Genomic DNA, 12743 nt, shown 5'->3' with positions numbered 1-12743 from the left:
TGCAAATATTGGGGTAAAGGATAAACAGTAAAAAAACTGTATTCTTGAACAAAAAGTAAAAAAAAGCCCCATACATAAAAAGAGGAAAAAAAGGGAGTGGGGGAGGTAAAGCATTCTATTTTTGAGATGAGATAAGTAGACTGTTTCGTGCAAAGTAATACTACTAATAAGGGGTTAACAAATGCCATATTTCCCCAAGATAGGTGATAATTTTATGATCGCCGAGGGTCAATCTGCTGGGATCTCCTCCCTAATTACAGGTCCCACAGGCACTGAGTGAATGGAGCATTAGTGAGCATGTGCGACCATTCAATGTCTATAGAAGTGGTGATTGATACCTTTTAATGGCTAACTGAAAAGATGGTAACAAATTGCAAGCTTTCGAGATTATGCAGGTCTCTTCACCAGGTGAAGACTAATGCAAAATCTGAAGAATCACATATTTATACACAACACAGCACAGAGAGAAAGAATGCAATAGACAAGTGATGTGAAGCAGAATTATGTGAGAGGGATAGACATAGATATTGGAACATTTCATAGATAAGGAAGTCGTAATGTTTTATGGTCCTCTGAATGAGTCTGGTTCTGTGTTGCGATGACCCCAGAAGGTCTGAAGAGCAAATTCCTTAATTGATGTAAAAAAACAAATCCATGCGACACATTCATTCCTGCACTGAGAGTGTCAAAGGTCGTCATCAGTTTATACTCACAGACTTCTGTCTTTCTGAGATTTGCAATTACCATTTAAAACAAGTACTTTTATGTCCATGATGCTATGACCGGGGATACAAAAATGTTTTGCTACCGGTAGGTCCATTCTTTTTTTCTCTTATTGTGTGGCGATGAAAATTCATCCTTGTTCTAAGCTTTTGCCCTGTCTCCCCCACATACAGACCCCCCAGTTGGACATTTAGTACAAATAATTAAATACACCTCATCAGATTATTTAATTATTTGTACTAAATGTCCAACTGGGGGTCTGTATGTGGGGGAGACAGGGCAAAAACTTAGAACAAGGATGAATTCTCACGGCCACACAATAAGAGAAAAAAGAATGGACCTACCAGTAGCAAAACATTTTTGTATCCCCGGTCATAGCATCATTGACATGAAAGTACTTGTTTTAAAAGGTAATTTCAAATCTCAGTAAGACAGAAGAGTCTGTGAGTATAAACTCATGACGACCTTTGACACTTCGTGGAGGAATGAATGTTTTGCATAGATTTGCGTCTTTTTACATCAATTAAGGAATTTGCTCTTCAGACCTTCTGGGGTCATCACAACACAGAACAGACCCATTCAGGGGACCATAAAACATTAAGACTTCCTTATCTATGAACTGTTCCAATATCTGTGTCTATCCCTCTCACATGATAATTCTGCTTCCCGTCACTTGTCTTATCTATTGCCTTCTTTCTCTGTGCTACGTTGTGTATAAGCATGTGATTCTTCAGATATTGCATTAGTCTACGCCTGGTGAAGAGACCTGCTTAATCTCGAAAGCTTGCAATTTGTTACCATCTTTTCAGTTAGCCATTAACCCCTTTCTGACATTAGACGTACTATCCCGTCGAGGTGGGGTGGGCCCCTATGACCACCGACGGGATAGTACGTCATATGCGATCGGCAGCGCTCATGGGGGGAGCGCCGGCGATCGCGGCCGGGTGTCAGCTGCCTATTGCAGCTGACATCCGGCACTATGTGCCAGGAGCGGTCACGGACCGCCCCCGGCACATTAACCCCCGGCACACCGCGATCAAAGATGATCGCGATGTGCCGGCGGTACAGGGAAGCATCGCGCAGGGAGGGGGCTCTCTGCGGGCTTCCCTGAGCCCCCCGCAGCAACGTGATGTGATCGCGTTGCTGCGAGGGTCTCCTCACCTCCCTGCCTGCTCCAGCCCCGGATCCAAGATGGCCGCGGAGGGAGGTGGCTTCACAGAGCCTGCTCAGAGCAGGCACTGTGAAGCCTGCAGTGCTGCATGTCAGATCGGTGATCTGACAGAGTGCTGTGCAAACTGTCAGATCATCGATCTGTGATGTCCCCCCCCGGGACAAAATAAAAAAAGCTAAGAAATTTTTTTCCAAATGTCTAAAAAAAAAAACAAAAAAAAATATTCCTAAATAATGAAAAAAAAAAAAAAAAATTATTCCCATAAATACATTTCTTCATCTAAATAAAAAAAACAATAAAAGTACACATATTTAGTATCGCCGCGTCCGTAACGACACGACCTATAAAACTGGCCCACTAGTTAACCCCTTCAGTAAACACCGTAAGAAGAAAAAAAAAAACGAGGCAAAAAACAACGCTTTATTATCATACCGCCGAACAAAAAGTGGAATAACACGCGATCAAAAAGACATATAAATAACCATGGTACCGCTGAAAACGTCATCTTGTCCCGCAAAAAACGAGCTGCCATACAGCATCATCAGCAAAAAAATAAAAAAGTTATAGTCCTGAGAATAAAACGATGCAAAAATAATTATTTTTTCTGTAAAATAGTTTTTATCGTATAAAAGCGCTAAAACATAAAAAAAATTATATAAATGAGGTGTCGCTGTAATCGTACTGACCCAAAGAATAAAACTGCTTTATCAATTTTACCAAACACGGAACGGTATAAACGCCTCCCCCAAAAGAAATTCATGAATAGCTGGTTTTTGGTCATTCTTCCTCACAAAAATCGGAATAAAAAGCGATCAAAAAATGTCACGTGCCCGAAAATGTTACCAATAAAAACGTCAACTCGTCCCGCAAAAAACAAGACCTCACATGACTCTGTGGACCAAAATATGGAAAAATTATAGCTCTCAAAATGTGGTAACGCAAAAAATATTTCTTGCAATAAAAAGCGTCTTTCAGTGTGTGACGGCTGCCAATCATCATCCGCTAAAAAACCCGCTATAAAAGTAAATCAAACCCCCCTTCATCACCCCCTTAGTTAGGGAAAAATTAAAAAAATGTATTTATTTCCATTTTCCATTAGGGTTAGGGCTAGGGTTGGGGCTAATGTTAGGGTTGGGGCTAATGTTAGGGTTGGGGTTAGGGTTTAGATTACATTTACAGTTGGGAATAGGGTTGGGATTAGGGTTAGGGGTGTGTCAGGGTTAGAGGTGGGGTTAGGGTTACCGTTGGAATTAGGGTTAGGGGTGTGTTTGGATTAGGGTTTCAGTTATAATTGGGGGGTTTCCACTGTTTCGGCACATCAGGGGCTCTCCAAACACGACATGGCGTCCGATCTCAATTCCAGCCAATTCTGCGTTGAAAAAGTAAAACAGTGCTCCTTCCCTTCCGAGCTCTCCCGTGTGCCCAAACAGGGGTTTACCCCAACATATGGGGTATCAGCATACTCAGCACAAATAGGACAACAACTTTTGGGGTCCAATTTCTCCTGTTACCCTTGGGAAAATACAAAACTGGGGGCTAAAAAATAATTTTTGTGGGAAAAAAAAAAGATTTTTTATTTTCACGGCTCTGCGTTACAAACTGTAGTGAAACACTTGGGGGTTCAAAGCTCTAACAACACATCTAGATGAGTTCCTTAGGGTGTCTAGTTTCCAAAATGGTGTCACTTGTGGGGGGTTTCTACTGTTTAGGTACATTAGGGGCTCTGCAAACGCAATGTGACACCTGCAGACCATTCCATCTAAGTCTGCATTCCAAATGGCGCTCCTTCCCTTCCGAGCCCTCCCATGCGCCCAAACAGTGGTTCCCCCCACATATTGTGTATAATCACACTCATGACAAATTGGGCAACAAATTTTGGGGTCCAATTTCTCCTGTTACCCTCGGGAAAATACAAAACTGGGGGCTAAAAAAATAATTTTTGTGGGAAAAAAATGTGTGTTTTATTTTTACAGCTCTGCATTATAAACTTCTGTGAAGCCCTTGGTGGGTCAAAGCGCTCAAAACACATCTAGATAAGTTCCTTAGGGGGTCTACTTTCCAAAATGGTGTCACTTGTGGGGGGTTTCAATGTTTAGGCACATCAGTGGCTCTCCAAACGCAACATGGCGTCCCATCTCAATTCCTGTCAATTTTGCATTGAAAAGTCAAACGCCGCTCCTTCCCTTCCGAGCTCTCCCATGCGCCCAAACAGTGGTTTACCCCCACATATGGGGTATCAGCGTACTCAGGACAAATTGTACAACAACTTTTGGGGTCCAATTTCTTCTTACCCTTGGGAAAATAAAACATTGGGGCGAAAAGATAATTTTTGTGAAAAAATATGATTTTTTATTTTTACGGTTCTGCATTATAAACTTCTGTGAAGCACTTGGTGGGTCACACCTCTAGATAAGTTCCTTAGGTGGTCTACTTTCCAAAATGGTGTCACTTGTGGGGGGTTTCAATGTTTAGGCACATCAGTGGCTCTCCAAACGCAACATGGCGTCCCATCTCAATTCCTGTCAATTTTGAATTGAAAAGTCAAACGGCGCACCTTCGCTTCCGAGCTCTGTCATGCGCCCAAACAGTGGTTTACCCCCACATATGGGGTATCGGTGTACTCAGGACAAATTGTACAACAACTTTTCGGGTCCATTTTCTCCTGTTACCCTTGGTAAAATAAAACAAATTGGAGCTGAAGTAAATTTTTTGTGAAAAAAAGTTAAATGTTCATTTTTATTTAAACATTCCAAAAATTCCTGTGAAGCACCAGAAGGGTTAAAGGGACAATCTGTCACCTGAATTTGGCGGGACTGGTTTTGGGTCATATGGGCGGAGTTTTCAGGTGTTTGATTCACCCTTTCCTTACCCGCTGGCTGCATGCTGGCTGCAATATTGGATTGAAGTTCATTCTCTGTCCTCCATAGTACACGCCTGCGCAAAGCAATCTTGCCTTGTGCAGGCGTGTACTATGGAGGACAGAGAATGAACTTCAATCCAATATTGCAGCCAGCATGCAGCCAGCGGGTAAGGAAAGGGTGAATCAAACACCCGAAAACTCCGCCCATATGATCCAAAACCAGTCCCGCCAAATTCAGGTGACAGGTTCCCTTTAATAAACTTCTTGAATATGGTTTTGAGCACCTTGAGGGGTGTAGTTTTTAGAATGGTGTCACACTTGGGTATTTTCTATCATATAGACCCCTCAAAATGAATTCAAATGAGATGTGGTCCCTAAAAAAAAATGGTGTTGTAAAAATGAGAAATTGCTGGTCAACTTTTAACCCTTATAACTCCCTAACAAAAAAAAATTTGGGTTCCAAAATTGTGCTGATGTAAAGTAGACATGTGGGAAATGTTACTTATTAAGTATTTTGTGTGACATATCTCTGTGATTTAATTGCATAAAAATTCAAAAGTTGGAAAATTGCGAAATTTTCATAATTTTCGCCAAATTTCCATTTTTTTCACAAACGCAGGTACTATCAAAGAATTTTTACCACTATCATGAAGTACAATATGTCACGAGAAAACAATGTCAGAATCACTGGGATCCGTTGAAGCTTTCCAGAGTTATAACCTCATAAAGGGACAGTGGTCAGAATTGTAAAAATTGGCCAGGTCATTAACGTGCAAACCACCCTTGGGGGTAAAGGGGTTAAAAGGTATCTACCACTGAGGACTCTCAATTCTAAATATTTTTCTATCTACTGGCTAACACAGTCCAAAGATATATATGGTCCAATAAAACAAGAAAAAAGCAGCAACACTCCACTTCTTGGTGAAAAAACAACCTTAGTCCTTTATTGCATAATAAAGCTCATGGACAAGGTATTACGGGTAAAACAAGTGCAGGTTATGCAGGCAAATGAAGCAGGACGACGGCCGTTTCACGCAATATGCGCTTCTATGGGTCCAGATCATCTGGACTAAGGTTGTTTTTTCACTTTGAAGTGGAGTGTTGCTGCTTTTTTCTTGTTTTATTGGACCCTGTATGCACCTTCTTCATAGCAAGCACCTCCAGCAAGGTGAAGGTTTCTGGAATGTGTCCGTGATTCAGAGCTCATTCATCCTTTATCAGTGAGTACTAAAAGCGGTTTTTCTCAGTGCCATTCATATCTCTTTTTACCAAAGATATATATTTTTCCTGTATAGAAGTGGTGGTCGCTAGTGATGAGCGAATATACTCGTTACTCGAGATTTCCCGAGCACGCTCGGGTGTCCTCCGAGTATTTTTAGTGCTCGGAGATTTAGTTTTCATCGCCGCAGCTGAATGATTTACAGCTAGTAGCCAACATAAGTACTTGTGGGGGTTGCCTGGTTGCTAGGGAATCCCCACATGTAATCAAGCTGGCTAAGAGATGTAAATCATTCAGCTGCGGCGATGAAAACTAAATCTACGAGCACTTATAAATACTCGGAGGACACCCAAGTGTGCTCGGGAAATCTCGAGTAACGAGTATATTCGCTCATCACTAGTGGTCGCACATGCTCAGCACTAGTCCATTCAAACAGGGGGCTCTGGGACCCTCATTGTCTGAATCTGTGAAAGTCTCAGCAAACATTTATCATATAGCCTGTGGACAGGTGATCAATGTCGCTTATGGGACAACCCCTCTAACTCAGGGTGCTGTAATAATGGGGCTTGTAAACTACAGACCCCTATGAAAACGCACATTTCTCTGAACAGTTGCTTTCTTTACACATTCTGCCCCATTCTGCTTCATACAAACCTTTACAACACGCAGTTCTATAGTATTTGTCACATACACATTTCTAGAAAGCAGACGAGTGTGTGATAAAACATTGCTCATTGTTAGCAGCAGTGTAACATACACGTTTTTTTCCGACACGGTGTTCGCGATCAGCTCATAGATTTGTGCTCCATTGTCTGACATGGATATAACAAAGAGGGCCTTGTTATCTGTGGATAAAGAAGAGAACAAAATATGAATGGAAGAACTTTGGGGGAAGGGAATGACACAAATCCACAATATCAGTAACATACACCATCACTGCAGCTCCTTCACAGACTTGAGGATAAAGAGCAGAGTCAAATTTTTGTCCTAGGGTAACCAGTAACAAACTAAATCATAATATACCCCATAAATAGATTTTATTGTTGAATAATTAAAATACCAAGCTGTGGTAATTCCATACACACAAAACACACCGTGAAAATTTGGTATAGGGATGAGTATTCTACACTGATCACTATACTGGTGCCTGCCTATCTGCAGGGGTTGGCGCCCTAGGGGAAGGGTTGTGCCCGCTCCACGATGGCTGGCCCTGGGGTCCCTAGGTTAAGCCCTAATAGTCCAATTGGGTCCCTCTACCCAGATGTATTGCTAAAGGTACCCCTTAAACATAGATCACTCCTATAATAAAGGAAAACTAATCCCCACACCATGCTATAAAAACAATAGAGAACATGTGAGAAGGCAAAGGACGGCAATTGGATAGATGCAGCACAAGGGCTAACAGTGTTGTGCACAGTATACTGTCATAGATACCTAAATCTCGCATATCTTATGTCTCCAATTTGCCCAAATAATCATATGAACACCAGTGTACCACATCACATGGTTAATGTCCTTTTATGCCACGCTATACTGCCGAGAGTACACTGATACATCCAAATCAGAGTTCGTGTCAAGATAAAGTACTCATATAGCATGCCGTCCGCCTCTCATGAACACCGCCTCAACGTGTTTCGCCCCTCTGGCTCATCAGGAGGCCCGATTCCATAACATGTATCCCGATAGTATATGATAGCTCTAATATGATCTATGTTTAGTGCTCAGGGGTACCTTTAGCAATACATCTGGGTAGAGGGATCCAATTGGACTATTAGGGCTTATCTAGGGACCCCAGGGTCAGCCATCGTGGAGCGGGAGCGCCACAACGCTTCCCCTAGGGCGCCAACCCCCGCAGATAGGCAGGCACCAGTATAGTGATCAGTGTAGAATACTCATCCCTATACCAAATTTTCACGGTGTGTTGTGTATGTTATTACCACAGGTTGGTGGTATTTTAAGTATTCAACAATAAAATCTATTTACGGGGTATATTATGATTTAGGTTGACAACGTGCAGAGGCAGCAGAGGCAGAGTCATAGCCAGATAGGTGGGATGTGCGGGATTTAAAAGGACCGTGCTCCCTTTATTTGGGTGACTGCCGAGGGTCCCATAGGCCAAGCTTACGTCGTGGCACAGCTTTGTGGTAGGATCTCTTACATATTCGGTCAGTGCTATATGAATATAATTAGGCACATTCACACTAATCACTGACCTGTTGCTACTTGTCGGACCAATACGGTGTTCAACTTGATGACGGGACTGAAGATGTGTTTGCTGTCCGACATGGTGGCCAGGATCTTGCTGTGGCATCGGAGAATCAATTTGTCATCCTGTCTCTGAAGCAATACCAGAATGTCTTCCAACAGCAGCGTGTACAGATCTGTGAACGAGATTTACGTGACTACGTCTTCATGATGTTACCAGATGGCCACAGGGTGACCTTTCACAAAGACCAGAAAACAAGATTAGGCCACGCAACTGGCCAATGCCGAGTGCAAAAAAGGCAAAATGTCCATTCTGGGAAATCACAGCCGATAAACACTGGTCTGCAGACAATACCACGAATAATAACATTAACACTCTAGGCTATTGATGAGCAAAGTAAAAAACTGGAAAATCAGAACCACACTAATAAGCAATCCTTAAGTTGGATCTGTCAGCACAAGATGACTGTTCACGCACAAGTGTCCTGTGCACCTTTGGCATGGGCAAGCGGCTCTGTGCACCTTTGCCACGGGCAAGCGGCTCTGTGCACCTTTGGCATGGGCAAGCAGTTCTGTGCACCTTTGCCACGGGCAAGCGGTTCTGTGCACCTTTGCCACGGGCAAGCGGCTCTGTGCACCTTTGCCACGGGCAAGCGGCTCTGTGCACCTTTGGCATGGGCAAGCAGTTCTGTGCACCTTTGCCACGGACAAGTGGTTCTGTGCACCTTTGCCACGGGCAAGCGGCTCTTTGCACCTTTGGCATGGGCAAGCAGTTCTGTGCACCTTTGCCACCTACCCGCTTTCCCTTTACTTCCATCCTCTCTGGTCTGTGAAGTCAGAACTGTAATTTTATGACAGTGGGTAAGCGATAGATGGAAAACAATCTGGGAGAGTGCACTGAACTACCCAGAAACACCGAAGGGTGCACAGAGCGCCTGTTCTTGCTTTGTAATCTTGTGCTGACAAATTCCCTTTAACAGCCAAAGCTACTGTATAAATAATACCTGTCTGATATTGTCTGGTGAAAACTGGTTATCATCTATCCGCGGGATTCAGCCTGATCAATGGGGAATCAACCACTGGAACCTGCCCCTATGGCGGCGTGCTGAACGGGGCCTAACTGGGCACTATTATCCCCCATTACAAAAAGGAATGGCAGGTCAGATGTCAGTCTAACACTTTATACATTCTCCATGAGAAAACGTTAAGCCCAGCACTTGGCAGCCCCATGGGCAATGAATGGAGTGCAGATTGGGCATGTGCATTGCCCCTCCATTCCAACAAGGATTAAAAAAAAAAAAATCCATACGGATCTCTGCAGTCGGACCCCCATTGGTCAGCAAGTTATCGTCTATACTTTGCATGGGTAATAGAGAAGTTGTCTGGCGAAAAGAAGGTAACTACTGCACACCAACTAAGAAACTCTTGGCAATTCCCAATCTTTGGATGAACCTAGGCTTGCTCCAGTTATATGCGACACATCGGTGCACCGGGAAAGCTCCTGGCATACACATCCGGTGTAGCCTCCCTCCTCACCACCTAAAATCAGACCAAATTAACCCAAGTCCTCACTGTAAAAGTTGTTTTTTTTGTGGCTTTGCTCTATGAGTAGTTCAGCAGAATGCACTTGTGTAAAATGTGAAACGCAGGGGTGAAAAAAGCCTCAGCACTAATTAGGAGTCCTGCGGATATTGTCACCGGCTGCATCTACCCAGACAATAATTGCATCAAATCCGCTCATTTCTAAAGGTTTTATAGAATAGAAATGTCACTTGTGTTTTTTATTCCAAATCTCGCCATTTATTACCAATGATCTTGTCTCTGTTCACTTTCCAAGCCAAGGGTCCTTCATGAACCATCTTCCTCTTTGTTAAATCCAGATTCTGCAGAACACAAAGGGGAAAGATTCACATTTTTTAACCCTCTAATTTAGAAGAGTAGAGCCGAATGAAATAATAGTAAATCCCAGACTCCGGATCGATGCAAAACCAACAAGAAATAACAAAGACGTATCAGGCAGAAGCAGCTGGACGGGCTGGGATTAAACATTTGGGGCGGAAATGGAGAAGGATCAATACGATATACAAGAGAAGGATGACACCTGTAAATAGATTTCATATAGAGACCGCGTCCATGACAGGATTTAGAAGTAGGGTGAGAAAAAGTAATAAAAAAATATATATATATATTTATTAGACAAATCGGGGAAAAAAGGATATATAAAAAAAAAGACAAAAAGAAATAGAGTGAATGCAGTGATGATGCCATGAGTGTCACCAAAACAGCCCTGCTGGGGTACAGAGACCCACTAGGGTGATCCAGGTATCCGAGAAACCGGATCCATTGGGTGCACAAGATCCAATTATGTGCATGTGAGACGCTAAGATCCGCCATGTTGTGGGGCAGAGGGCAACCTTCATCTCACTTTAAGGATTGTCCACATCCCCAAGAAAGCAGAAAGGCCGATTGATAGGTTTTATGACTTATGACCGTGTATAAGGATTTTCTACGTTTTCCTTTTGGTATTAGCCAGCAATTGATATCTTGTTGCTAAACTTAAAGACCCCGTCAATCATTGTTGGGGAAGCGCAATCCCACGATCCTCATGCTACACTTACAGGGCAACCTCTACAAGAGTTCTGCACTTTCTTCTGTAAATCCTCAATAGTCATCAGCAGAAAATTACCTATCGTTCAAATAAGGATTTTTGTGTTACTTTCTTTTATTTGGTATTTTTTCTTTTATCTCATGACCCTTGTGTAGGGGGATTACACCAAAAAACAAACCCCAGCCCCACAGCCCCACCCCCCTAAAATTAGTAATCTTGCAACTTTCACACTGGGGCATTTTTACACTCCTATTTCCTGTCTTTTCAAGAAAAAAGGCTGAAAAGGAGCGCTTCCGAGGAGGGGAAGAAAAACTAAGGCCCCTTTAACACATCAGTTTTTTGCTATCAGACGCAGTCTGACGAATTTTGAAAAAAACGAATCCTGCGACTGATGCCGCCGGACACGTTTTTTTTTTTTCTTATAGACTCATATTAGCGACGGATGGCGTCATGTTTCATCCATTGTTCGCCGGATCCGTCAAAAATTGTTTTTTGTCTGGTGGCCGGAGACGACGGACAAAGTAACATTTTCTGTGTACGTCGAAAAAACGGACAGCAACGGATCGGTTGCCATCCGTCGTTGGCTGGAATGGAAGCCTATGGGCGCCGGATCCGTCAAATGACGGAATCTGGCAACGGATTCCGTTTTTGCTTCTTTTTTTTCTTTTTTTTTTAACTGAGCATGATCCGATTTATTTAGCCAGATCCGCTAGTCAGATGCGTCGAAAAAAACGAATCCGTCACATTGGGTTTTCACAATCTGTGACAGATCCGTCGACCCAGCGGGTTGTGACTGACTGCAAAAAACTCGTGTGTGAAAGGGGCCCAACAAAACACACTAGATATCCTGAATGTCTACAACTTTATTATAGCTCAACCAGCTTGCTACTGCCAGGTCCAGACTTCCTAATCAGGTGCCGTATAGTAAAACAGCTGGAAAAAAAAGCGAAAACAAAAAAGGAGCGCCAGGCGATGAGAACAATGAGCTCACATGGGCACATGGGGAGTTAAGGATTGAAGCTCCACTTCGTAGGGGGGAGAACGATTCCTATCCCAAGGTCAGCCTCTCCTCTGTTATTGAGTTGTAAGTCTTTATCCATGAAATTAATTCTGCGAGTCTCTTGCTGGATTGACACTCACTCCAGTATATGGCTTAAACTGCATTGGTCTACGGGCAAGGAGGAGAGGATGACCAGGAATAAAAGGGGAAAGAATCCTTCAGCTCCCCATGTGCTCTCACTGTGCTCTTCGGCTTGTGCTCCTTTTTTTTGCTTGTTTCTTCAGGAGTTTCAGCAGATCCCCATCAGCAGAGGCAGGATTACAATGGTAGGTAACGCCTAAACACAGCTGATCACACCGGATCCAGCAAATCACAATAGGTCACGGCTGATCCTGCTAACTCTCCATTCACAATGACTTTTGCATACACAGTAAAAACTTCAATATACAATTCATTGTGGCTGTGTACACGGGTTGTTTCCTGAAACAGTAATTTAGTCAAGACGCCAATGTGAAAATTGCAAGATTTCATTTTTTTTTAAATTTCATTAAAAAAAAAAATATGGAACACAAATACCTGACTCACAACAGGTCAATTTCTAATGGTAGGAATCAGTACCAAAAACGGTCACGCAATTGTGCCGCCAATCACGAAACCATGAAAGATGAGAGTTACCCTTTATGACAAGTGATTATGCGCATGAAGTCATTAGATTGATAAATTACATTTCTTGCAGAAAATAGTCGCTGGTGGAATTCACCTGGTGACAGAAATCCTTCCCATCAGTTCTAGTTCTCATCACAGTGACAGATCACACGGTATACTGCCGTCTAGACCAGTGAAGAGAATAATTCCAGTATCTCCACACTGTGACTAGACTCCTCGCCTGGCTATTAAGGTACCTTCACACATAACGATATCATTAACGATATCGTTGCTTTTTGTGACGTAGCAACG

General features: G+C 42.9%; 1 protein-coding gene across 3 annotated transcripts in view; it reads right to left on the bottom strand.

Annotated features, from left to right (window-relative positions):
* The window catches only part of ARHGEF12 (Rho guanine nucleotide exchange factor 12), a 195814-nt gene that overhangs the window by 39138 nt on the left and 143933 nt on the right, over positions 1-12743 (bottom strand). For all 3 annotated transcript variants that reach the window (XM_069741781.1, XM_069741782.1, XM_069741783.1), the window contains exons 32-34: positions 9986-10061; positions 8187-8354; positions 6731-6818 (exon numbers count right to left, since the gene is read on the bottom strand). In XM_069741781.1, coding sequence (XP_069597882.1) covers positions 6731-6818; positions 8187-8354; positions 9986-10061 — 332 coding nt within the window. The remainder of the gene's footprint in view (positions 1-6730; positions 6819-8186; positions 8355-9985; positions 10062-12743) is intronic.

The sequence above is a fragment of the Ranitomeya imitator genome, chromosome 10, assembly GCF_032444005.1.
Source record: "Ranitomeya imitator isolate aRanImi1 chromosome 10, aRanImi1.pri, whole genome shotgun sequence".
NCBI classification, from domain to species: domain Eukaryota; kingdom Metazoa; phylum Chordata; class Amphibia; order Anura; family Dendrobatidae; genus Ranitomeya; species Ranitomeya imitator.
Note: the sequence above shows the minus strand (reverse complement) of the source record. Positions and strands in the feature narration are given on the sequence as shown.